General features: G+C 46.5%; 1 protein-coding gene and 1 long non-coding RNA gene across 8 annotated transcripts in view; one reads left to right on the top strand and one right to left on the bottom strand.

Annotated features, from left to right (window-relative positions):
- The window catches only part of ADCK1 (aarF domain containing kinase 1), a 73,396-nt gene extending 61,627 nt beyond the window's left edge, over positions 1-11,769 (top strand). For all 7 annotated transcript variants that reach the window (XM_053981564.1, XM_053981566.1, XM_053981565.1 and 4 more), the window contains 4 exons: positions 4,800-4,949; positions 5,180-5,377; positions 9,248-9,441; positions 10,787-11,769. In XM_053981564.1, the coding sequence (XP_053837539.1) occupies positions 4,800-4,949; positions 5,180-5,377; positions 9,248-9,441; positions 10,787-10,958 (714 nt within the window). In that variant the 3' untranslated portion in view covers positions 10,959-11,769. The remainder of the gene's footprint in view (positions 1-4,799; positions 4,950-5,179; positions 5,378-9,247; positions 9,442-10,786) is intronic.
- A 7,341-nt stretch (positions 11,770-19,110) lies between these two features.
- Positions 19,111-24,561, bottom strand: LOC128809115 (uncharacterized). Its single transcript, XR_008437616.1, has 3 exons — positions 24,415-24,561; positions 19,439-19,527; positions 19,111-19,221 (listed from the first exon to the last, which is right to left on the bottom strand). It is a non-coding gene; the product is annotated as an uncharacterized LOC128809115 (long non-coding RNA).
- Positions 24,562-27,521: the final 2,960 nt, after the last annotated feature.

Here is a 27,521-nt window from a genome sequence, read left to right as displayed (position 1 = left end):
AAGGCCAGAGACTAGTATCTGCTCCTGATCTAAAGAGACAGTCACAGATGGAGGTGGGATGGGAAGGGACGATGCCCTATCAGGCAGTTTGATCTAGGACTTACCAGGGGCAGGCAGTGAGATCATCTCTACAGGACCATGACACAGTATTTTTTTCTTTTCTTCTTCACGTCAGTTAGAGGCATAGAGCCAGAGCCACTCCAGCTTGCTCACAAGTCCAGGAAAGTATCAGTGACTTTCCCCAGATAACCCAGGCTGGTTTGTTATGTTGCATTATATCATGCTACCCATGAGCATGATATATTTGCTTTTTACTGTAGGAATACTTATATACTCAAATTTGCTTTCATTCTTTCTTTTCTGAGAGGTTTCTTGCTAACTCTTGTGTATGGGTGTTTTCAAAGATACTCACTTGTGATGAACTTTCTGGAGTTTTGTTACTGTCACGTTGCTCTGTCAGCGGGTGTGCTGATTGGTTGAGGGGGAGAGTTGCATAGAGGGTCAAGGGTGACAGGTTGTCTAGACTTTCAAAACTGATAGCAGCAACATATTCTGGCTGTTTACATATACAAGAAGAAATACATTGCTGCTGCAATGTATTTACATTTACAAATAGATTGCAATTGCAAGCTGCACTACAGCTTGGGATTCTCTGACTTAGTTGATAGAAATGCAGTAGCTGTACTTGTTAAAATATTTGGTACTTCAGATATGACTCCATTAACGAGAAAAACTGGGGATCAGTAGGGAAATTGCAAAGTAGGTAAGAAACTCATAGAGCAATGAGATTTGCTCTTCAAACAGATCTCATTAAACAGGTTAGTGATAACCTCAACACAAACAGAACTGTATCAAGGAGATTGTTAATGACACCAAGCTGGCAGTTCTGACATTGTAGAGGAGGACCAGAGTAGCAATAGCACTTGCTGGCCTTGAGGACTGAAGTGGTAGAAAGGAATAAGAAGGAGCAATATCAAGTGAAAAGTCAGATTGAGTAGGTAAAAAGCACTTCATGTGCTTAGGTTGCTCTGAAGTCCAGCTCTTATACGTGTATCTGTCACTCCATTGCTTGATTGTTGTCAGCCACCTGTTTATTCCTCAGGTCTGTTTTTTTTCAAAATGAAAACATTGGGCTGAAAATGCGTGGTTTGCCTGACATGGTGTCATGGTCACGTCACATAATTTGGCAATGGCAGGTTAGTATTTGCATTGACTGGTAAGACCACAGGCTCACTTGGTGACTGTAGTCATCATGTTCTGCTGCAGCACAGACAGGCAAATTTAACTTCTTTTAGGCAATAACACACCTGGCAGCAGGCGAGGACATGCCTCTGGCCAGACGCAGAGCCTGATGTCATCCTGCTATATCAAGTTAAGCTCTGCTTGCTGATCAGCATAGTTTTTGTTCTTATGAGTTACACCTAAATTATGCCATTCATGATTACACCTGCTTTTTCCTGGTTGTATTTCTTGTAGCACATACAGAACTAGAGGTGCTTATGCTTCCTTGCTATTCAAATCTCCTAACTGGTAGACTGTTCCTCCTCTGCCATTCCTTAGCCAACTTTGGAATCTTCAGCTCTTTTAATCTTTATCCCAAGTAAATGCCTCCTGCATCCTGCTCATTTATTTGCTTTCTCTGAACTCCCTCTGTGTAGTCTGCATCTCTTGAGTTAATGAGGTGTCTGGAAGTGAATGCAGAATTCCAGGACTGATTATTATTTTTTTACAGTGTGCAGCAGAGCTATGCTGGGAGACGCTGGTAATGATAAAGACCTTGTTTTGTTGGATGATAAACAGGGAAAGGACTGATGACCTCTCTGTGTCATAACAAAAAGCCTGTGTGTTAACTGTGGTCTTTGCTTCTGTAAATCATTGCAACCTTTTTTCTAATTTGTGATGCACCTTCACCCTGAGGTCTTACATAGCCTAAATGCATGCTGAATTCCTCCCTTCTCCTGAGCAGAGGTTTTCATAAGTCTGTTTTCTCATTTCACCTAGCCGTGTTCTTCCAAAGTGAATTCTGTAGTTATTATTTATCCAGTGGCCTTCTCAATAAGGGTGGAATAAGGGCCTGAAGTGACAAGGCACAGTACTGAAGAATTAATGTATATAAAGGTTTCATGGGTTTTTTTTCCTAAACTTTTTCTGAAGAAATGTGAACTCCCTTTGTCTGAATTATGATGATAGGTCGCTATTCACATACTACACTTTAAGACCTAGAATGTAAAGCTTCCTATTTTGTTTAGAATTTGACAGTATTGTTGCTTTCTATCTTAATTTATTTTGTATCCTATTTTAGAGGTTTGACAACAGACAAAATTATGTGAAAATACTTTATTATGCACCACAGCTCCATGGTAAATTTTTTCTGAAAGTGAAGACTGTTTATATGCTTGCATCATAAATCCCTGTAACATATCTTCTCCATGCTAATGAAATAGTACAGAATACATTCATATGTCTTAAAGAAGTCATAAAGTTTAGTTGAAGATAGTGGAGATACTCAAGGTTGTATGTTGGGGAATAGGTAAACATAAGAACAGCAGGGAAGAGTGAGAGGATGGGGATCTTGCAGTGAACGTTGTCTTCTACCCATGACCCAGCCTGACAGTCTGAGCAGAGCTATGATCCCTCTGTTTTCATGGGAGGATGGGAAGATGGATCTCAAGCTGCTTTTGTGTTGCATTACGGGCTGCAAGAGGCTATGACCACAGATCTATTTAGTTGCTTTTCTGCTGATGGTGACTCAGGAGGGGGGACCATCTCTGGAACATGCAGCCATATCATAAGATGCTGTTAATGAGGGTGGCATGGATAACCTGGTGAGAGGCATTTTTGTAGGCTCCTAGGATATTTGGGTTTGGAAGGGAACCTCAGGAAGGTTTCTATCAAATCTCCTTCAAAGGCAGGGTAAGTTATGAGGTGAGACCAGCTTACTCAGAGTGTTGGCCAGTCTGGTCGTTAAAACCTCTAAGGATGGAGATTGCACAACCCCTTCAGCCATGACCAATCAATAGATTTGCAGAACTGCCAGCCCTTGTCTGGACTTGCGTTCAATGGGTATGAGGCATCACGTTGGGCCGTAGATTGTCCCCAAGTCCTCATCGTCTAAAATTCTGTGTTTTTCCATGCCCTTGGAGGACAAGCAGCTGAGACAGTGAGGGTCGAGTGTGGTTAGCCCAGTGTGTGCACCAGTGACAGGGTTGATGCTGTGATCAGTCAAAATGTCTGAGTCCATACCTTCTGGTGTATGGGTCCCTGGGAGGCTTTGTGAATGAGTTATGTGATGGGTTTAAAACAGACTATTTGGCATGTCCTTGGACTGTCAGCAAGGGCTACTCAGCTCTTATATGAGATCACAGCACCTGGTACTTTGGTCCTATCTAATTTTAGAGCTTGCCGATCACGGAAACTTTTAAGAGTCACTTCATGGCTCTGGTGATCTCTGCTGGTGATTCAGAAGGAAAACATCACTCCACTCAGTCAGTACTTAAAATAACACATGCATGGTGTTGGGGAAGCTGCACTAAGATCACAGGACTGTGCTGTTCTGTCTGTGTGGTTGATTCATCATGGGGTGGGCCAGCATTCATGTGATTCAGCAGTGGTTCCAGGTCCCACCTGAGGGACAGAGGATGGCTTCACCTGATCCTACCACTGTCCCTGTTGGTATGCTGCAGGAAGGGTTCTTGTTCTTTTTCCTCATTTGTAGTTACTTGGCCACTATTCATAGTGAATGCTCTTCTCAGAGGTGGCCACATTTCAGAGGTGGGGAAAGCAAGCCCTTTCTTGTCTGTCTGGTTTTCTGCAGGATGAGCTGTCATTACTACCCCTGTTACCTCTTCTACCAGCTCTGCTTATGGGGACAGCTGCCAGTTTGCTGCTTACAGAGTGTGTCTGGAGATATGCTTGGAATAATTTATAACAACTGTCTTTTAATTGCTTGTTCAGCACTCTGCTATGGAGCAGGGTGCCTCTTGGGATGGCAGGGAGGGCTGGTGGTGGGATGGCAGGGCAAGGCTGCTGTGTTAGTGCATGACAGGGGATTGATCTCATGCCCTGGGGATGTTTGCTTTCTCCTAGGAGGTTTTTAACTTTAATAACATCTCTTGGTGATAAGGAGCAATAGTATGGAAGGACACAGCAGTGACAGGATGTTTTAAACAGCTTTTCTGTGCTTCTTCATCTTCACAGACATTGCAAATCAGATTAGTATGCATCTGAGGAAAGGAAGAGGGAAAGTGGGGGACAGTGTGACGGAGGGAGGGGAGAGGGAACCCATATTCATGCTGGTGGGCAGACTGACTGGCTGAGTCTCCCCTCACCCCATCTCCACCATGTCCAGCTGCCATCCATGGATGGAAACACCTGAGTCTTCCTCCAAGCAGTCTCACCCACCCCAGCAGCAATTTCCCTGCCTTCCCTGTGAATGCCTGTCTGCTACTATCTGCTGTCCCACTTTCCTCCTCATTACCAGAAACCCCATTCCTACCCACAGGTACTATCTCTTTTTTTTATGCTAGACAAGTGTCTTTAAATAACCTGTGATCCCACAAACACCTTCATGGTGTTCCCTGCGTGGATCCTTCCCTAAATGCCCTGGACCACCCTGCTACCTGTAGATGCCAGCAGCCACCGTGTGCCTCCATCAGTGTGAGGAGCTGGAGGAGCTCTGCATGGGGATATGAGCACATACAGACCCTTGCTTCCTGGTTGCCACACAGAGGCTGCCTCCCCTCCCTGGCAGCCACCCTACTGTGGGTGGCAGTGTGTGACCACCTCTTGTCTCCTCACAGATCTCTCGCAACTTGGGGAAGCTTTACAGTGAAATGATCTTTGTGAATGGCTTTGTGCACTGTGACCCACACCCAGGCAATGTGCTAGTGAAGAAGTGCCCAGCCTCTGGCAAGGCTCACATAATTCTCCTGGATCATGGGCTCTACCAGGTATGTAGGTATGAGGGGCTTCTGGGGCCCTGTGAGGCTGCCTTTGGGCATCAGGCTGCAGCCTTTCCCCTCTAAGCACATATGAATAAGTTTTCCCTAATACTTCCATAACGCTCTAATGATATTTTTGGACTCTGAAATGGAGGATAGGGCACAGGTAAGGGATGGAAGACTTCTCCCCCTGTTTCCTGTCCTCTGTGGGCTTCTGGGGACCATGTTTCCCTTTCCAGGTGCTGAGCGAGTCATTCCGCATGGACTACTGCCGCCTTTGGCAGGCCCTCATCAAGGCTGATATGAAGAGGGTGCAGAAGTACAGCCGGCGGCTTGGGGCAGGGGATTTGTATCCTCTCTTTGCCTGCATGCTGACTGCCAGATCTTGGGAGTCTGTCAACAGGGGCATTGACCAGTCACCAGTCTCTGCCAGCGAGGTAGGTCTTGTGTGTCCTTCCCTAACGTGTGCCCTTGCTTCTCCTCAGTACCTTTCTATGTTGAAATCACTTGCACCACTGATAGTACAGCAGCGCTGGGCAACCTCTGGCAGCTCTGTAGCAATTTCTGCATTGATAGCTGATCTAGAAAAAGCCAGGACTCCTTCCGCAATATGTTTTATAGTGGCTGAATTTAATTTCCCAGATTCACTTGTCATGAGCTGCTTAAATTTTGTATAATATTTTAATACCTAAATATTCACTGTTTCTGGCTGGGGAAACATTAGTGGATTGTCCTTTTCTTAAAAACTGTTGAATGCAGCTGTGCAGGAAACCATCAAGGAGGTTAGGATAAGGTACAGGAGACATAAAGGTTTAATGGGAAGACATGAGAAGGATAATGCATTATCACTATTCATGTAAATGGCTATCAGCACTGATATAAACTCCTAAAAAAACCTGGAAATTACCTCCCAATCAAAAACCCTATTAACTTGGAGTCAAGGTTGCTTAACTGCAGATCCTGTCAACTCAATCACTACAAATCTGGGAAATTGCCATTTACATATCCACATGTGCTGGGATCCTTCTCATGCCTCCTTGCACACCTGATACACACAATACCACACCTTAAGAATAGTAGCAGCCCTGCCACTTGTGCTGTTTCTAGAGGAGAACATAAAGTAATGCGATTCAGCCAATGGATGAGTGTCTGTAAGTAGAAGTGTGTTGTATCCTATGGTTTGCTTTTATCTGCACACATCTGTAGTAGAGCGGATGAAATTCATTTAAGTAGCATTATAATATTGTCCTATGAAATTATTTTCTAAAAGTTCCCTCATTTTGATGGATGTGGCAGAATTTGCTGTACTGGCTTGCCATTGTCTGTAGCAATGAGTAGGTCAGATATCTTGGGTAATGGACCCCCTCTCTCCCAATTTTCTGAGGTAATTTTCTGCACATCAGAAATAATATAATGACTATCTAATAGATCTGTGCTTGATCTGGTGAGTTCTGGAGCTGGTAGCTCCAGAAGAAAATTCAGTGGTGCCAAAGCAAATTGGCACAGCACTGACTCCAATACTACAAGGCCAATGTTGAATCTGAGTTAGTGAGCAATGTTTATTCCCAACTTGCTTGTGAAGATTACACCAGAGGTGTAGCTGCAGCTACATGGTACCCTGTGTGTGCTAATGAACTTTGTCATTGAGTTGAATTGCGTGTATGGAACCAGCTCTGTTGTCTTTGCCTACATGACACAATTAATGCTGAAACTAGATAATCCTGCAGCAGATAATGGGGAGCTGAGCAGATTTGCTGTGGCATTAGGAAATGAGCTGCTGCTTGCCCTTACTTTAGAGGTGAATTTGAAAGATTTTATCAGCAGCAAGAGCTGAGCGCTGTGTAGGCATGTACCATCAGTGCAGAGCTCCAGAGAGTGTGCCTGAGGATGTATCAACATGACAATAGCCTGTGAGACACGAAAACAACCTTTCTGAAACAAAATCTTATCTGTAGTGCTGTACTCAGTCTGGGACTGGCTGCATCTTGAGACAGGTTTGATGAAACTGGGGCAAGTCCTGTAGGAATCTACAAGAACTAGTGGCCAAGCAGATGCAACCCGTGGGGTAAGTCTGAGCAAGTTACGTTAGAAAAAAATCTGGAAAAGGCAGGTCAGGAAGAGTTGTAGAAGTGATTTTCTAGTTTCTTAAAGAGTGCTGCAAGCAGGACAAGCAGTCATGGGTTTAAATTCAGCTAAACATGCGAAAAGCCAGATCTAGTGGCAGAGCAGTGAAATGCCAGTGCAGATGGTCTGGGAAGGTTTTGATTCATGTTACTGGAGAGTTTTAGGTGCAGGCTGGGCAAATGTAAGAGGGTTGCCATAGGTATAGTTGCTTCTGCCTTAAGCCAGGGCCAGGCAGCTGATTGCTCAGGATGGCTGCTAGCCTCATCTCATCTGATTTAATGATGTCTTTTGCTGCATCCTGCAGCAGCCTCAGCAGCTGCAGCCAAAGGGCTTTTCTCAGGTCCTGAGGCTTGGCTTATTTCTTCCTCTGCACACAGTCTTTGCCCTTGACAGAAAGTGACAGTTCTGATGACTGATCATGTGGTTGTTTTGTGATGTGGACAAGCAGCTGGAGCTAAAAATAAAAGAAATAGAAAAGAAAACCTATGTCTGGAAAATAGTGTAAGCTCTGCAATGATGCTGGCTGGGGAGAGGGATAAGAGATAATCAGGGAGGAATTTTCTGCCAACAAATAATAGAACAAAACAACTTTTAGGAGGGCTAAGCATCTTCTTGCTGAAGCCTTGTGTATCTGGTCAGTGATAGAGGCAGGAAGACACAAAGATTGGTTTGTCAGCAGCGACCATTGGTGGTGTGTGAGCTGTGTACATCTCTGACCATCATGAACTGCACACTCAGTTTGTGCAGGTCTGTTCCTTTAGAATAAGTTTGAAGTTCACAATGTGTGAGTGTGAGATCCCACATCATGCAATATAGGCCATCCCTCATTCCAGAGGAGAGAAGGCTTTAGAGCTATCATGTCCCACAAAGGAGCCTCCTTCCTTTATGGGAGCCTCCTTCCTTACTGCCCCCCTACGTGTGTCCTCCTGGATTTTGTAGATTTCAGATGTTCCAGGGACTTGTCTTTGGGATTCATGTCATGGCCTCTGTAGGAAGATGCATATAGGATCAGCTCCCAGCTACACTGGGCTACATTTACTGGGATGATGAGGGAACTCTCAGATCTAAAAACATGAAGAAGAGGCACTGCTGACTGTTTTGCATGCTCTGGTAGCTTGTATTTGGAGAGGAGCTCATCTTAAATGGCTCAGGCTGTAGTCCCTAAATTATCACAGAATCACAGAATAATGAGGTTGGAAGAGACCTCTAAGATCATCAAGTCCAACCTATGCCCTAACACCTCAACTAGTACTATAGCACCAAGTGCCATGTCCAGTCTTTTTTTAAACACATCCAGAGATGGTGATTCTACCACCTCCCTGGGAAGACAATTCCAGTACTTTATTATTCTTTCGGTGAAATTTTTTTTCCTAATATCCAACCTATACCTTCCCTGATGTAGCTTGAGACTGTATCCTCTTGTTCTGTCAGTTCTATCACTGGATTCTTTCAGTAGGCAATGTGTTGGAATCTGGAGAACCAGAGAAAATGAAGGATTGCCTTGAACTTACACTATTTCCTTAATTATCTGCTACTGGCTGCTGTCATACAGGATATAGATCTAGATCAGACAGATGATAATTTGATGATTTTTGATCTGTTGGGTTAACATGATGCTTAATGGCATAATTTTTTTCTTACCTCTGCTGAATTGTGTTGAGGACAGAGGACTAAACTAGGCCTTGGAAATGGCTTCATCAATGTCGCATAGAGCCATGAGTTGCATGGGGCAGTGAAGAGCAAGCAGCTTGGTTGTCTTTGCAGCATGCCTCCACCTTCCTGAACAATTCTGCTACCTGCAACTTGGCTAGTTTTGGGGCTGATGAGGTGAGAAGTCTCCAAGGGCAGTATTGAGGTGTGGTTGCTGCAGGCTGCCTAGGACTGAGAACCAAGACAGCAGTGAGTAGCTGTTCTCCTGAGAGGCTATTAATCCTGCCAGTGAGGGGATGGGTCCTTATCTCACCGAGGGGTAGATGGGATATGGCAAGAGTGATCTGTGCAATGAGTGCTGTGCCCAGTGTCTGCAGGAAAGCAGGACAGAGCTCTGTAGCTTCTGGCCTACTGTCATAGTCTATTAAAACACTCTCTCTTCCTGGCAAATCTCAGCTGCATTTGGACCTGGATTTCCCATGTACTCTCACCTTCTCTCTCCTTCCTCCCTGACATGACCTGGCTGGCCACAGGACATGGAGATCCGGTCCAACGCTGCTGCTTACTTGCCCCAGATCACCCAGCTCCTCAACAATGTTCCCCGCCAGATGCTGCTTCTGCTGAAGACCAACGACTTGCTAAGGGGGATTGAGTCAGCCCTGCACACACGGGCCAGTGCCAGCTCCTTCCTCAACATGTCTCGCTGCTGCATCAGAGCTGTTTCCACGTGAGTCTCTTACCCACGCATCAGAGGCCAGAGAGGGAGCAGCAGGAGCTGCAGGACAGACCCTGATATGGTGGTCAGATCCAATCAAAAGTTCACATGATAAGGCAGAATCCTGGTGATGGGGCAGGTCTAAGAACAAATTAGAAAGTCAATCTGTAGATTATGTCTAGTGGTTGTCAAGCAGGTCCATGGTGACAAGACAGGGCTGAGGTCAAGCAAAGAGGTCAACATGTGAGTTGAGGTCCAGGCCATGGGGCTTCACAGCAGAGCATGAACTGAGGACCATTACTTTTCCAGTGTAGCTCAGGCAGGAACTGAAGGTGCAGGTCTGAGATTAACTGAAGTTCCTGGGCCTATGAGCAGAGGGTTGGGGCTAGTCAGGACCATTAAGACTTATTAGGGCCCTACTCAGGGAGCCTGACAAGGCTCTAACTTAATCTCTTGACCTATTACTGTTAGCTCTGGATCTCTTCCTCTCATTGTGGTACCACCCCTGCTCAGTTACACATCTCAACCTCTGTCTGTGCTGTTCTTACATCCATCAGCCTCTCCAGAGGACAAACCTGTCACCCTGTGGCTGGACACAGGGACAGAGTTGGAGGCCTTAGGTTAAGGGTTTAGAATTTTTCCCCCCAGAGGAGGGGAAGGGGCTTCTTGCCCATTACAGGCATTGCCACTGGGCAGTATTTGTGAGTAGCATAGATCTGAAAGTTCACTGCAGCCTGATTGAGGGGATTGGGCTGACTGAAGATCAGGCTGATGTTCAAAAGCCAGGAACAGGAGTTGTGCAAGTGATTTCCTTCTGTGAATCTTACAAATCAATGCACTTCTGTCTCAGATTGTTCCTCCTTGTAGATGAAATAACAGTTATTTCTTGGGCTGATGAGGGACCTATGAATCCCAATTAGCCCCTGCTAAAAAAGGTGGAGAAATACTTTTCCTGGAATCTGTGTGTCAGGATTCCTGGACTCTTAAAAGCGTGCTACCAGGAAAAGCAATAGGAGTATGAACCTGTCTCTGTGAGCTGAGGTGAAGCTGGGCATAGAAGCAGAGGAATGCCATAACCCAGGATCACTACACACAGTGGGAAGACAACTGATTTCTCAAGAGAGCAGGCTGTCTCTTCTGCCAGATTCATTCTAAGAAAGGTGGTCCCCAGCTCCTCAGAAGCACTGCTTAAATCCTTGCTTCCTGGAGAAAATCCCTGCTTCCTGTGGATTCTCCAGATGGGGGATATTGCCCACCCCTGGGGAGTGTCAGTTGAGCGTCAGAAGATGTAGGACAAGCCTCCTTCCCCCTGGGCTGTTTCCTGCTGGATCTAATGCAGCTGTTTCTCTCATTCTAGGTACCAGCGGAGCAAGAGCCACTCGCTTTACAGGAGGGCCCAGATCTCACTCACAGAAGCCCTAAGCCTGTGGCAGATCAACTTATATGAACTCTTTCTGTGGCTGAAGGGGTCCCAGCTGGGGAACTGGGTCATTGCTCTCCTGAGACGGATGCACCATTTCATGTACTGACGTGAACTGGTGGGAGAGGCCCGGGTGCTCCCTCCCTCCCTTCTGCTCTCCATGGCACATTTGCCTTTCTGTCTATTTCTGTCTATTTTTGGGTCTTACTCCACATTACACACTGCACTGTCCTTTTCTTTTACAGCATTAGCTTCCTCTGTGGCACAGAGAGGTTGAGTTGGTACCAGAGCCCTATTGTTTTGTGGTTTAGGAAACGTGGGTGCATGATACCTTGTGCCAGGAAAGACAGGAAAGGATACCTTCTTTCCTCATTTGTGCAGGTTATATTCCACTCAGATTCTAGTGGGATTGTGCTGGAAGCAAATGCCTCTTTGACACTTTCTTAAACAATATTAAAGAATTTTAGAGAATCCCAGCCCTACCTAGAATGCCTCAAAACATTTCTCAGACTCTCAGAGGTGATAAGTCCCTTTAAAATGCAATAGGGTTTATATTAGTTTGTGCAATCTCCTTAGTCAGATTTCTGTTTAGGTGTGCAGAAGGTTTCTCAGAGGAGTGAGACCTTGTGGAAAGCTGTCAGTAGGGTTTTCTCTTCCAGCACCAGAGAAAGAGGACTCAAATGGTGAGAGTGGTGGACTGGGAGTCCGAGTTCCTAAGGTTCATCTCCAGTCCTGTCAGCAAGTGCCTCTGTTTTTGGACTTCTCCTGGCCTGTTTCTTTTCAGGTAAAATGGGGGAAGGGGACAGTGATCTTGCCTCTCTTCTGAAATTCAGGGAAGGCAGTAGGAATGACAACTCAGGGCTCTGAAACTGCTGGTAATGTATATGTACTGTACAATACTTCCACACAACAAAATAAATGTGTCGTATTGAAGACCTCTGGGGGAGGGATGCTTGGCTGTGCACTAGAGTTGTTTGGGCCTCTAACCTAAGTCCTGTTTCCATTTCTCCACAAGGGAGTGATGCCAGGCAGTGCCGCCAATTCCTTATAAGCAAAATATCCACTTGGTCTTTTCTCTATCCAAGAGGTTTGTACCACATCTGAGTCCTCTGGTACTGCATCAGATGTGTGTTGGGATAGAATGGAGGAGCAGGCATCTTTGTGCTGGGAGGACACCTCACACCCTTCTGTGCCCAGATCCACGCTGAGCCTGCCTCCTCCCTGCCTGTGGGAGTGCACTGCAGCACATCTGTGAGATGTCACCATCCCCATGCCACAGTGAGCATTTCACCTTGTCACTGCCTGTGACATTTTACTGCTCTGGTCTCAGACAAAACCTGCCATTTGCTCGGTGGTGCAAGTGACAGGTCGGATGGCTTTGACTCTGCAGTTGTGGGACAGCTACCAGAAAGTCTCACCTAGAGGTCTGCTTTCTGTGAGATGTATTTGAGATACTGGGATACAGCTCTACTGCTTGTAAGAATTCCTTTAGCCAGGAAGGGTGGATGGAGGTGACTGCTTACATCATCTCAGCTTTTCTCATAAACTATCTTGGTGAAAGGAGACGTGAAGGACAGGATGGGAATTGCCATCTACTGTCAGGAAGCTTGCTAAGCTGAGGGTTACTCAGGCACCCAGCTGTGCCTGAGAGCAAGCCACAAGAAAGCCATTCACTCTCCCTGTTTCCATACAATTTTCCAACTTCCACAGGTGTGAGACTCCACCTTGAAGTGAATTCATTTGCTTGGGAAGGGAAGCAGGGAACAGAATGCAGGTAAGTGTGTGTGTCAGTCCCTGGTGAATCAATCATCTTGCTGGCTGTGCAGGAAAGGGAGGAATGTAATCCAGAAAAGATACCTGGCTGCTGGTGGGCTTGGGCATGATGGGTTAGGGACTGCAGATGTGCAGACAGTGGCTGTGTACATGCACAAGCATGTAGGCAGAACTGGCTGGCTCAGGACTGCCAAGAAGCGGTGTGTGATTGGCAGGGTTCTGGACATGGTATTACTGAATGTGAGTTTTGGGTCTCTTTGTGTAGTCAATCACCTGATGCTGGCATTAGCTCTCTGAGCCCTTCCTATTTTGGGGGCAGCAGCAGGAGTGATATGCTCTCTGATCTTTGCTAAGAGCAAAAAAGAAACCCTGGTAAGACTGAATGTCCTTGCAAAGCTTGTCTCCAACCCCTGCAATGACAGGTCAGAGATTCCCTTGACTTCTGGGTCATATGATGGCATCAGGGAATGGAGTGGTGGTAATTACAGGATGAGACCCCTGAGTTGACAAAGAGTCACTGGGGCCTTGGAATACTGGTGCTGCAGCCTGTACATGATTGGTTTTTGCTCATGTGAGCAGTCTGGCTGAATCAGTGCCTTGCTCAGGCACTTACAGCTGGTAGGCTGCTAGCATGGGTGGACCTGACTTGTTCTCATCACAAGTAGAGGTCCTCAGAAAGCTGGCATGGTGTGCCTTGTTGAAGTCCCAGAGACCCTCTAGTAATGGTCACCAACTGCACATCCTTACCTTGTAGCTACCTCTGCAAATGCCTTTGCCTGTTCATGGCTGGATATACTGACCAGAGCCCTGTTTGGGTTTCTCATCTATGAGTGAAAGCTCATCCCACATTTAGGCCTTCATTTTTAGAGGATCCCATGTTGTGGAGAGGCTCCCTGTAACTGTCATTTACATTGGCTGTCAAGCTCACAGCATGCTCTCAGCTATGCATGTCCTTTCACTTCTTCAAAATCCCACCACATGACTGCTAGTTCTGCTACCTGAGGAGGGTCCTGACTCTAAAAGTGGTAGGGAACCATCAGTTCCTCAGACTGGTTTCTGGCAGAGTGCACCAGGCAGAGAACAGGGAATATTTGGCAGAGCTTTGTCTGTTGTAATTAGTCTCTGCTGGGAAGCTCTGTGTTGCAATGGTAGCAGAGAGACTCCTGCATCAGTTGTGCTCAGCTCTCACCCCTCCCACAGTCAATCAGTGAAGGTTTGTCTTAAGAAATAACAAGCAAACACATGGTGTTTGACCCTGTAACATTCCTGCCTTGTCTTTTTGCTGAAAGCTCTCAAAGGTGAACATGTTAACAGGATTTTGAAAAGCCACATTCTCGTCCCAATTTGGAGTTGTCAAACATGGGTAACCTGGACGAGGTCTGTGCATGTGGCCTCTCCTTCCAACCTGCATTTAATAGTGTTTTCACCACCAGCAAACACAGCTTCTGTGGCTTTGCTTACAGGCAGCACATGGGCTGGTGTCTGCCCAGCTTCAGCTGTGAGTGAACTGAAGTTTGGTGCAGACACTAAATGTTGGCCTTGCAGCCCACCAGTTCTTTCTCAGGACTAACATGGGGGTTAGAGACACACTAACATGTGGCCAGAGGTGCAAAACTGATGGGCATCTTTCAGCTCCTCTAATATGAAGTACTTTGTTGTAGCCTTATGACATCACCAATCCTAATGCTCTTAGTGCTCTTAGATGTGTTGGGAAACCAGTGGACATTTAATCTAGCATTTATATGTGCCATCATTACATCTGCTGGAGGTGGAAAATGGGGCAGTCAGGGAAAAAGAAGTTGCTGTGCAAAACTTCCAAGAATCTCGGGTATGAAGTGAACATGATTTTGCACATCCAGCTGAAGAAAAGCCAGAGAGACCATTAATCCAGACTGGACAGCATAGCCTTTGCCTAGCCCATCTAGTGAACACTAATGATGACAGGTGGGTGGCATTCAGATTTGCAGATCAAGGCTGCATGGTCCTGTCTGCCATCTTGCAGGGGTGTACAAACCTCATGCAGTTGCAGTAGAGAAGCTTCAGAATGAATCACATGCTGCTTCCCACAGCATGTGTCTTACGAACCGTGACTTGAGCGCAGCTTGGCCAGTGTCAAAGTCATTCCCTTCACAATTACTCCCCCTTCCACTGCATCACTTGGCAGGGCTCTTCCCCCACCTCCACTGTGCATCCCTGCGTCCCCCTCTACTATTCCATCCACCCCCATACCCTGTGTCCAGAGGGGTATGGGCAGCCTGCTGGGTCCTGAAGCATGCAAGAAGCTGTCACACACGGTGGGCTGTGCCAAGATGCCCAGCATTCAGATGGGAGCAGAGAGAGGGATGGAAAAAGGAGAGGGAAGGGGAAGGGAAGGGCTGGCCCTCAATCAGCCCCGCTGAGGTGCCTGCAGGATGTGGTCATCCTCCTTCCTTCACCATCTGCTTAGGTGCTGGCCAGAACTGTAAAAAACCTGGATAGTAAGAGACTGACATTTAATTAATTAATTATCTGCCTGAGAAAAACTACCCTTTCTAAGAATCATACCGGTGATGGTGACATCACCTCACATTTTACTGTATGATGTATCACTAGAACTAGGAAATCCGACTAGTGGACCAGCAGCCCTGCAGGAAGGGGTTATGGGGAACCCCACGTAAACATGAACTTATAGTGGAAATCATGTCCAGGGCTACTGAGTCCACACCTGAAACTATGTCCTCTTTCAGTTCTTTTGAAGAAGATAACTGAACGTTGAAGACATACTGGAAAACTGTATTTGGTCTGGTGGAGAGCACACGACATGGTCAGGACCTATTCCTATAGCCTGTAAGGGAGATGGACTTGTTTAGTCCTGGAAGGAAGAAGTAAAGGGATGAGCTGATAATGGCTGGAGGCTCTGAAAGGGGATTAGAGCCAATCTCCTTCTGGCAGTACCAGATGAGTAAACTAGGGCAGATGGCCACAAGTCAGAGTTTGCAAAGTTAGGAATGAACTTCACTGGGAGAGTGGTGCAAAGCCAGGACATGTCACCCAGAAAGGATCTCCATCCTGGCTGGTCAGCAGAGTGGCTCAGCTAGTTTCAGCTAGAGTCTCTCTCAGAGCAGAAGAGTCAGATGCTCAGTGGGCTCCCAGCCAGCCTGTTGGTGAAGCCATATGGCCATGGCATGGAGCAGGCAGGGAGCTGGCTTATGTGAGTCAGTGCTGTGGGATGAGGTTGGATCTGGGTTTCAGCTTTCTCAGCTCTCCTTCTATATCGCTGCCTTGTGCTCAGACATGAGATAATATCCCTGACCAGGTCTTGCCTTTGCTTTGAAGTCCAGGCCAGGGGCTTACCAACTGTTTTTGCTTGGTTCAGTTGTGGAGCTGGGTGTGAGCCTGCCTCTGCTGGTAAATGCCAGCCTGCATAGCTTGCCTGCAGTTTTTATCAGCCAGCTGCATCTTGTGTCCTCCTTTCTTGGGCAAAACCTGCATGTCCAGTGCCTTCTGGAAGGCAGTGGGTGCCTTCCCAGGACCTTGTTGTGGCTAACACTGGTTTTAAATAGATTTTTAACTGGGAGGGAGTAAATTATCTGCATATCCAGCTGAAGGCTTCCTGAGTGGGCTGGAAGGATTCTTAGTGATTTCTGTGTGATGGTAATCAGGTCCCATCAAGACAGTTTGAAGTTTCCCTGACAGGTATTTGGGAGCTACACCTGTTAGGGTAGTGATCAGTGCCTCTGTCCCCTGCGGGGAACATGGCTGTGTGTCCATCCACAGCAGTGCCTGAGGGAGCCCTGGGCAGGATGTTGACTGTACTCTTACCCGCACACCTTCTGCTGACTCTGTGCAGATCACCATGTGCAGCTCATGGTGATCTTGTCAAATGCTAACAACCTTTTTGGGTTGGTTGACTTGTGTGACCCAGAGAGCGTCATTCTGTGCCATCCTCTGTGTCACTCCAGATCAGCCATGATGTCAGAACTCAGGATGCTCTGTGCACAGCTTCCCCTTTGAGCTGCTTGCTGTAACCAGGTACTCGTGACTTCTGGTGGTCTGGTAAAGACTGTTCACTTAGACTGCATGAACAGTGGAGTAGGGAGGAGCCATGGCATTTTACTATTATTTTATTTTGTTTTACTTTCTTTTTATTTCTGTTTGATTCAGAGTCTTATTTGCTGAGGTTAGTTTTCCATACTCTGATACATACGAGCATAAAAAACATTCATAAAGTCTCTTCCTGTAACTGAAGCTCTGCTAAGAAGGTTACAGGACTTGGGCCTGACCTAGCAGGACAAATCTGCATGTAAAATGCACATTAGCTGGTGGTAGTTTGCAGGCTTGCAGCTTCAGGCTCAGCATTGATGTACACAAGCAAGCATCTCCCCAGGGTGGCTGTACTATGAGCCCTTGCTCTCCTTTCAACCCTCAGCCTAGCAGTACATCTAGCTTTAATAAAGCAAAGATGGAAGAGGTTACTAAATGGTAGCTAATAAACAAAGTGACATGCATGAAGCCTGGTAATACCATATTGCTCGTAATGAAAATGTGGAAAAAAAAAATCATGGGCATTGTTATTGCTGTCTTGTACTTCACCAAGGCTAAACTATCCATCATGCTGATAAGGCTGAAAGGAAAACTTGGCAATATAAAATGCACAATCACTGGGCAGTGAGTCCCATGGCTGCCTGCCCTGCACCCAGTATGGGTTGGGACTGCAGTAGCTTCTCTGCATCATCAGAGAAACGGAAGCAGGGCAAACCTGTAACTGTAGTATTTGTGAGCAAAAGGTCAGTAGGCAAATAGCTGTTCTGCAACAGCTGGTTTGGAGACCTAAGAAATGAGGTGATGCAGACTAAGGATTTACTCTGGGGTATCAATGGGCATAAAACACATTGGTGTGAAGTGGAGAGAGCAGCAGAGGAAGACAAAGGGAGGAAAGCAGACAGATGTGGTGCAGGAGTCAGCCAAGTGTGGTACCACTGATAACTCTGCACAACAGGCTGAACAGTCAGTTTTATGGGAGAAGAGTCTTACCCTGGAGAAACCATACTTGGCTGTTCAATTGTGTTCCCAGGGAATAAGAATTCCTGAAACCAGTGAATGTGATGCAGAGCTGTGCTGGCTGTGTCAGATTGCCCTCGCAGCCCTTGCTGGCTGAGGGCTGTTTCCTGCAGTTTCCTCTTCAGTCTTCATCCTGCCCAGGTTATGTGATTGATGGAACTCCTTCATTTTTGAGATTGCTCCATGGTCTTACTCAAGGGAGCTTACTCAAGGGATCTTCTTTCCATGGTTTTCTTTGGTTGCTGCATTTGCTGTCACTGCCAAGCAGTGGCTGCACAAGAAATGGATCTTGTAGGGATCTCCATGGGAGGGTATGGGATTGCAAAGCTGCTTGGGTGCTCCTGTGACATGTGCATTGTCCTTGGCAGCACCCAAATTTTATTATGGGAGCAGATGCTCCTATTGCCCCTACCCTGGAGCCTTCTGCAAAGTCTGGGCTGGGGAGTCCTACCCTGATGATGTGGATAGCTCTGGGTGCACTGCATAAGCTCTCTTCACAGCCTGTCTTCTGCTGGGAATGGGGAAGGATTATTTGCCATACTGTGCTATGGGGAGAAAAAATGACAACTATGTGTGTAGCAGGCAGGCTGCAGAGCACAGAGCTGCCTGTTATCATTGGCAGTTACCTTCTTCACTGGCTCAGGGGCCTGCAGATGTCAGAGCATGGCTGCTGAAATGAAATGTTCTTAAACCTGGGACATAAATCATGGGCAGGACACAGTGCTGCATGAAGGCTGCCGCTGGCATTTAGCTTGGCCTTGTCGCATCAGTACCATAGCAGGGATGGTCTTCTGCACAGAGATCCTGCTGGGCTGGGTCATGATCTGTGTCCATGCAAATGCATCCTATGGCAGTGGTAGCTCAGCAGAGTCAGACACGGCTCTCTGCCTCTTTCCCTTATTGCTTTCCCTCTGGACTGAGCTCCCATGCTGCAGCCAGCCCAATCTCTGGCTACTGGGGGAGGTTGCAGGAGAAGATGGAGCACCCCCTGGGAGAGAGGTGCTTTGTACTGCAGTGGCACACCTTGGTAGGGCACAAGGAAGTTATAAAGAAAAGCCTTAGGAATAGCCCAAAGCAAACTGCTGTCAGACAGTGGCACAGTTGTGTTATGTGGCACCAGGGTCATCCCCAGCTTACACCAGGATGATTACCAGGCCCCTCCAGGACATTGCCAGGGCATGAGTGTTGGCAGAGAGCACAATATGACCAAGTTGCCTTCTGACCTCTCAACTGAGGCATGGAGATGGGGTGGCAAAGGTAGAGGAATAGGGAGAGGCTGGCCAAACTGCCCAGCTCTAAAAATCAGCAACATTTTTGTCTCCTTCAGGGCTGCTGGTCATGAAAACTAGCGATGTGACAAATGCCAAGGGTTGGGGCTATCTTTGGACAGCTCAGGCCATGCCGTTTACTAACACTCCCCACCCCTCACATATTCCTATATCCCCCTTTATTGTCTTGCTCCTTTTCTTACAAGCTCTCATCAGGCCAGCAGAGTGACAGCTGCAGCAGACATAGGGACCCCATTCCCATCCACACAGCCTCAGGCCCCTCACAGGTACCTGCCAGAATGGGACACACCATGACCCACTGGAGCCAGCCTCATGGGGATAGGTGCCCATCAGCTGCCATCAGCCAGTCCAGGGCATGCCCCTCTTCCCCATAAAGCAGGGTTTTGGCGCTAGCTGCCACTGGGGACACCCAGCTGCTCCCTCTCAGGTAGTGACAAAGGCAATTACCTCACTGCTGAGCTCTCTGGCTGGCTGCTGAGACACTTACCTGAAATTAGCTGTGGCCAGTGCGTCGCAGAGGTGAATGTGGTTGTGATTATGAATGCACTTCTTGTTTGTCTTTTCCGTGCCGAAATCCTGTCAGCGAGGAGAAGCGATAATAACATGCTATTAAGTTCTTTCTGGATAATGTAATTCAGGAGTCAGGAGGCAGTTTGGTCATTTATGCCTTTGAAAAGCTCAGAATAATTTTCAGTGTCATTATCTTCCATTTTAAAGAGACCGTTTCAAACATCAATACCAAGAGCTCCTCTCCTCACCGCCTCCCCCCTGCTTATGTGGCTTTCTTCCACTTTTTGTTCCTGTTTTCTCTGAGCTTTCAGGGATCTGGGGTTTGTTTCCAGTCATTCATTCCCCCTGAAACAGACCACACCCAACCCTCTCTATCACTCTTTCTCTTTTTATCGTAGGTTTTGGAACTCACTGCTATTTTATTTAGCATCTTTAAGTTGTGGTTTGTGAAACATCCCTTTGCGAGGCAGAGGAGCACTGCTCTGGCCTCGGCAGCAGTGAGAGGAGGGTGGATGTGATGTGGATTCAGGTCTGCAGGACTGCAAGGGTTTGAAGCAGTGTCTCCCCGGGGTCAGCAAGCAGATGGGCAGAGCTGCCATGAGAGTCTGGCTGTCCTTGGGAACGGTGACTGTCTGGGGGCACTGCACATGCTGGAGGTTTTGGTTGCATTGGGATGCCCAGCAGCAAGTCCTGCTGCCAAGGCCATGGCACAGGCATGGTGCTGGGGAGCCCGCGCATCCTCGCCACCCTGCTCCTGACCACTCCCTCGCCGTCTTTCCTGGCACAGCCATAGCCAACAACTTACATACAGAGCTTGAGGCTTATGTTTTTTGCTCATGCTTTTGTTGAATGTGTACTTCAGAGTAAGCAGTTAATGGATACTTTTGCCCTGAAGTAGCCCCCAGGATAGGGAGCTGAGAGGCTCCTTAGCAGATGTAACTTCAACACCAGCTTACACTGCAGGCATGAAAACAGACAGATTTCTCTGAGTGAATGCAGCAAAAATTATTATCCAGAACTAGGGCAGGAAAACAATCTTGCTCCTCTCCAGCATACACAGAGCATGGCTGAAGAAGAGAATTTTATTCATTAAGTTAACTGGCAATGATCCCTGAAATGTCAGCCTTGGCCTGAAGTTTGTCTCTAGGCTTGGAAAGCATCCTAGCTCTTCTGGTTTTGAAAGAGGAAGGTATATGGCTCCTTCCATTTTTTATGTGCTGGCTCTGCCAAAGTTTCGGTGCAAATAGGAGGGATAATGCTCTTCCATTTGCTGCCTACTTCCTTCAGAGGGGAAATGGGATCTCCCAAGCAGAGTACAGAGAATCCACAGGGAGCATGCAAGAGTCGCATCCATCATTAAGCCTGGTTAGTATTGTTCAGCAACTTCTGAAAGCACTGTCGGGCACTCATGTGCCAGCAAAGTCAGCGGTGGAGTCAGGCTGTGACCTGGCATGAGCTTATTTGTGGAGAGGGTGTGGGAAGACTTGCACAGAGAGCAGACTCATTGGCCTTGCCCTGCCTAGAGGATGTGGGAACATTAGAGGCACAGCGTGGTTTCATTAGGAAGCTGGCCCAGCATCGTTAGCATAGAGGATACAGTCTCCTTGGGACAGATGTAAAGAGGGACGAGAATGCTCTTTCCTTTGTGAGAGATGGCAGTCCCAGACATGAATGCACAGTTCAGGGCTGGCCAATGATGCCAGGAAGGGAACCCACATGATAGACTGGGTGCAAGGGATGCATCTGCTCCCAGATGCTGTGCCTACTATCTGCAGAGAGGCCACAGAAACAGACCTGCTGCTGATCCAACCATTATGGGCTGTGCCTGCCTCCATTGTCTGCTGACTCCCTGCTCCATGTCCAGCTGCAAGTGCTCTTCTGAGTGCAGAAGCAAATTAAATGTGTTTTCTATGGCCTGTGGTAGTTATGGGATTTCTACAAAGGTTTGCTGGTACTTGGTATTTTAGCTTGCACTGCAGTCTTTCTCAGTGGGGGCACTCAGAGAGTCCTCTCTCCCCTCTCCACCTACCAATTTTCATTACATTTAAAATATTTTAATTATCTCTGGGATCTATATGCCTCTCTTGGTTGAAACTGGAGAAGGATTTGAATAGATGCTTGTCAGTAGGAAACTTGTAGCGGTTCAGGCAGCCCAGTCCCTCCTCTTAGGGCAGCTTGATGGGATAAGCTGTCTGCCCTTAAAAAATTGCTAATAAGGGAAACACAAAGGAAAAAAAGAGAAAGAAAAAATGTTGAAAAGTAGAGGAAAACTGATTTCTTAAATGGCTTGTTATATCAGCCAGATACCCATTCACTCTGCCAGCTGCCTGGACAGCTTAGCCCTACTCCCATCAAGAAGCTTGTGTCTTGCACTTTGCCTCTCTTTTTGCATATCTGTTCCACTTGCAACTGGTTTTCTGAGCCCTATTTCTCCCCAGTTCCTGCTACACTGGAAGCCTGTGTGCCACCACTTCATGGCATTGCTGGCTGGTGCTATGGGCACAGAAAACAAGGCACAAGGAGACACTAACAGCATGGGGCACAGTTTCCCTTGGGTCCCTGCTTTAGCCACAAGGCAGATGTTGCCTCATCTTGGCTGCATGAAGCTGGTAGGGCTGTGCCCACCTGCCCAAAGCAGTCTGCATGGTAAACCCATGTGCTGAGTCATTTCCCTGTTACTTTACTTACTGCACCCTTCCTTCTTAGCCCACTCTGCAGTGATGTTTCTCTCATGTTTGGTTTGCCTCCCCATGCTGAAGGAAACTTGGCTGTGGATTGGGATATATTGTAAAGATGCTGATGTTGCTTATCAATTGTCCTTGTGGTTTAGATCACTTCAAAGACCAATAGTTTAGTCTTTAATAGTGGGGTAACTCAGACCTGTGCTCAGCCTGGGCAGGTGGGCAGGCACAGCAGTCAGGCTGGAGGCATTTTGGCAAGGCTATGAGGAGAGCCAAGACTATAATGGCATCACCAGGCCAGGAGTTTGTCAACCATCCTGTAGAAGCACCAGCTCTGGCAGGGAAGTCTTAGAGTGTTGTAAGAACAAGGCTCAGGGAGCCCTGCTTGCTCACAGGATACGGGCTCAGCATGGGCATGATGTTCAGCTCTAGCTCACTTCTATATTTGCTTTAGAATAGCACTATTCAGGTTCCATAAGTCATCTGAAAACTCTACCTGACTCTTAGCAAGGAGAATTTGTAACAGAGGTCACTGCAGTGTGAGAGTAGGCAAGTTGTCTCCTGACAGCTAATTCATTCCTGTGCTTCTCTTCCAGCCATCTTCTGGGATTTGAGGCTGTGGAGCTGCTAGCATGAGTGTGCATATGTGTGCTGATTTTTATGTGTGCACATGCTGGCTGGAACACTGAACTCTGGCCTCTGCTGGTCCTGCTCCTGGTGCACTGCCTTCTCCATGCTACACCAGCTGTGCAGTCAGAGACCTTCTAGCACCAGTGCCAAAGGACTGTGACAGACCCCTGGGTGGCAGCAGGCCATTTGGTTGATGGAGTATCCATTCCAAGCATGAGACATAATCTTCAGAGGAACAGACACAGAGAAGGGGCAGAGTTAATCACTTTGAACATGGACAACAGCTGGAGAAAGAGGCAGTGAGCAATTCTAAGAGAAAACAGTGTGGTTTGGAGGGGAAGAGGAAGAAAAAGGGAAATTAAAAGCATACAGCAAAAAGTCAAGGGCTCTTGCTTGGTCAGGAGAGACAGAAGATGACTGGGTTTATTACAGAAGGGTAGGACTCAGCCTCCACCAGCACCCTCATTTTGTCATTGATTTCTCACATGTTCAGTGGAAAACAGCTGCCCACTATCTCTCCACAGTGGGACACTGCAGCCTTTGCCCATAAATACACACACACGCACGGTTACAAATGGGAGAGGTTGGGGAGCAGAGTGCTGTTTAATCTCTGATGTCATTGCCTATATTGGGATAGCAATGAAAAGTGCTCAGACAGGTATATTACGCCTTATGGATTCAAACAACAGATTCTGCTTGAGACTATATTAAGAAGTGGGGAATTTAGATTACAAAGGCAGCTCTATGTTACTACAACATTCACATAAAGATGTTTTTGAACTCCATACTACATTACACCGGGGAAGCCATTCTGGGCCTCACACCAAACCAGCTGTATGTTGGGCAGAGGGTTTTTCACTTTTCTGATCTGCAGCTGGGTCAGTGAGTATATTAGCCACTATTTCCAAATCTTAACGGGTTATCTCTAGGCTTCTAGCAGCCTACACAGCATCTCTCATTTCACAGAAGAGCTTTGATATATAGGGGTTGAAAGCATTGCAAGTCCTGAGTATTAATGCCTGAGTTAAAAATTGAATAACCAGTGTCAAGAGACAGGATACGTTTATATTGTTATGGCATGTGCAAGTGGATGATCCCACTACACACAGTCTTTCAATTTGTTTTTCTTTTGTTTGGCCACAGAAGGATGTGATATGGCACAGACATTTTGCAAGGTTTGGGACAGAATCAAGAGACCTAAAGTGAGAGCCTTGTAAGCACCAGTGTTTTGTTGTGGGTTTTCATCGATGTCAGTTCAAAGGGAAATCTACACCAGTCCTGGACCGAGGTCCCTGAGAGCACTTGCAGGCTGTTCACCACCTCTGTTCCAGGGCTGCATGTATAAAGCAAATATCTACACTATTCCCAGGCACAAATCTTATAGTTCTCTTTTGCTGGAAGGACAAACCTCATGCTCTAAACATCTGGCATTACACAGATTAAAGGACAATGGATGAAAAAAAGTAATTAAAAATATTAGCACCAGTTACAATTAAATACCACAATTTGTAACATAAGACTGGAATCTTAATGGCCAGATTAGCCCAATGCTCCATTTAGTCCAGCCTGCAGCCTCTAAAAGTAGTTCTTTCTGGCTGGTGCAGAGGGTGGTGGGGAAGCCACACAAATGGACAACACTTACAATGTGCCAAGTAGAGCAGTTTCTTCCTGCTTTATACTTCTGTTTATAACAGGGCTAAACTTATAACAAGAAAGTTTGTACCTCTTAACATTTATGAATATATATGTATGTATTTACATATGTTGCAGCTTTGCCTGAGTACCTTGAAACTGTTAGAAACAATGCAGGGCACAGTGACAAACCAACTGTGTCTTTCTGGGCCTAGCCATTCCTTGTGATACAACAGTGGCAAAGACTGAGTCACAGTGGTCACCAAGGTGTCCTGTCCAAGCCTTCCTAGTCACATGAATCACTTGGCTCCATCACCAGATCATCTTAGGAACTTAAGTTGTGTGGGCTGGAGTTGAATCACCAAGACCATATGAGGCATCTCAGTTCCCCAGATCAGTTCAGTTGCTCCAGTCAACTGCATGTAAATTCCAGACCTTTTGCTTTCTTTTCCCTTTTCCTTTTCCTTTTCCTTTTCCTTTTCCTTTTCCTTTTCCTTTTCCTTTTCCTTTTCCTTTTCCTTTTCCTTTTCCTTTTCCTTTTCCTTTTCCTTTTCCTTTTCCTTTTCCTTTCCCTTTTCCCCTTTCCCTTTCCCTTTCCCTTTCCCTTCCCTCCACTCTTTTTGAAAATCTACCTCTGTGTATTTATAACGGGCTAACTTAAACAGATTTCCATGCCAAGTGAATCATTTGTGTTAGAAAGTAATTTGGGCTTGGAGAACCTCTCCTGTCCCCTCCCACTCATTGGCCTGGTGTTGGGGAGCCAGAGAAAAGATGCTGCTGGTCCCTGTGGAAGAAGGAATCACTTGATGAGAAGAACTGCTGTCATGGCTTTTGGAGAGAAAGCCAGGAGTGCAGGCTGCAAGGGTTTTGCCTGAAGAATTTGAAGGAGGAGGAGTTGAGGGCCTTGAATTGGAGACAATGGACAGGAGATGAAGGTGGAGGACTCTTTAATATAAAGTCCCAAACTTTATATATGGGGTGGAGAGGGGCTGGCCTCTATTGGTCGTCAGGTGGGCCTGCAGTGCTGGGGAAATGTGGAGGCTGTGGAGGGACAGGGTCTTGTGGGGACATCTGTAGTTCCAAGCTGAAAGAAGACAAGAAAACTCTTGATGTGATTCAGGGAACAGCCTTGCAGATGCACCACAGCCCACCTTGCAGGGATCCCCCTTGGGATGATGGACATTTGCTGTCATGGCCTCTCTGGCTCCTCCTGAAGCTGCCAGCAAGGAGGATATCTGGGGAAAGTGTGCTAACTCCTGAGCTGTGTTTCAGCCTTGGGAATCCCCAGCCCTGTGGTTACCATGCAGTATTGAGTGCATGTTTTTTTGTAAATACCTATTTTGCAGTTTTTCTCTGCAAGTGGAATTACTCAACAGTACTCATTGCTTCAGCCAAACAATTTTTTAATAGGTACAATAAAAGGGAAAAAGAGCATCTTGGTTCCAAGCACTTGTTAAAGGGTCTTAAAACCCCCAACCACAGCACATTCTCTGCTGCAACATGACTCAGTGTCTTTGGCTGACGTCTTTGGTGACATCGCTGATGACTAAAGGTTTTTCCCAAGCAGCAAAAAGCTTAACCCTGATTTATAGCAAGGGTTGATATATTAATACCAGCAGTATTTTTCTTTTGCTGTTGTCAGGGTGTGGCACAGAAAGGGAAGAGTGAGTGTGCTCACTCTTCTGAGTGAGTGTACTGACTGAGTGTACTCAGTCCTGCTGGGCTGAGGCTAAGAGATACATGCATTGTACTAGAAGCTGTCCTGCAATTATGGCTGGGGCAAAGAGGAGGCCAGCTATATTCCACTCAAAATAATCAAGAGATCACTAAAGATTCTAATCAGGCAGAAATATTTTTCCATCAACTCATTACAAATTATAATGAGGTTGCAGCTCTGAATTTTGGTTGCATCTTCTCTTGCTGAAGTTAACAAGTGCATCTGCTGAAGGCTTTGGTAACTCATTTGGTGTGACATGTGGGCAATGTGAAGAAGTAAGGGAAGAGAGGGCGGGGGGGGGGTCCCCAAGGAGCAGGGAGGGCCCCAAGGAGCAGGGTTGTTTTTTTCTGGTGACCTGGAAAAAGGCAAGTATTTGCCTGCTTCTTTTTCTGGGAAAAAAACAAGGCAAGGGTGGCTAGTGGAAGTGCTGCTCCTGAAGATGGTGATGGCTTTTGAATATGATAGTATCAAATTTCTTTGAATTCTTCTTGAATTTCTAAGTGAGTTTGACAATGAGTACATGAGGGGACCATACAAGACCATCCTGTCTTGTATTTTGGTTGTGGGCATGGGATGATGTGTGATCACAGCTGAGGACAAATGAGAAAGCGTGAGAAAAACAAAGCAGTGCAGAGACTTTTGGATGGAGCTGTGTTTTGTGGAGGTCTCCACCAGCCTGTATTCCTCCTCACCCCATGTCACTGAGGAGAATTTTGATTGAGGGCATCAATGCATTGCTTACAAAGACAAAAAACATTGCTGCCTGTTGGCTCACCAGCACCTCTGTTTTCCTCCCTGGTCTTCTACAGAATTTGGCCATGTGAGGAGAAGCTTGCAGTAGAAACATCTCTGGGAGACTCAAAATATAAACCATGTTTTACTAAGTAGTATCTGAGACTTTTGCTGAGACTAGTACTAGATCTTATTGACTGACCAAAGGTACCAAGCCTACCCTGAGAGGCTGCTCTTAAATATTGAGGTCTGTGGCAGTCTGTATTTGTTACGCAGATAACCCATACTCTTGTTAATCCCCCTGGTGTCAGCTACTCAATAATATTACCTCACAGATTCCTCTGTATCTGTGAAGCCATTTATCTGCTGAGACAAATGCCCTCCTCTCCTACCATCAGTGGCAAAGGTCATCAAGGTGGAAGCAAAGGGCTTCTGTGAAGTGATAGGAATCCGTGGCAAAATAGGTGTTGGATATATAGTTCTGTAAATTCACCACCTACTTTGATGTCAAGATGCTAAATAACATCTTTTGGTTTTGCAAACCCTACAAAGAAATCTTGACTTTTAAATCTTTTTGTCTTAGCTACAAGGACTTTCTGGAAACTTAGGAATGAACAATGTCAGAGGAGCAATATCCAAGATGGAAGTAATATAAGCAAGACTCTGAG

The sequence above is a fragment of the Vidua macroura genome, chromosome 6 (assembly GCF_024509145.1).
Source record: "Vidua macroura isolate BioBank_ID:100142 chromosome 6, ASM2450914v1, whole genome shotgun sequence".
Taxonomy (NCBI): domain Eukaryota; kingdom Metazoa; phylum Chordata; class Aves; order Passeriformes; family Viduidae; genus Vidua; species Vidua macroura.
Note: the sequence above shows the minus strand (reverse complement) of the source record. Positions and strands in the feature narration are given on the sequence as shown.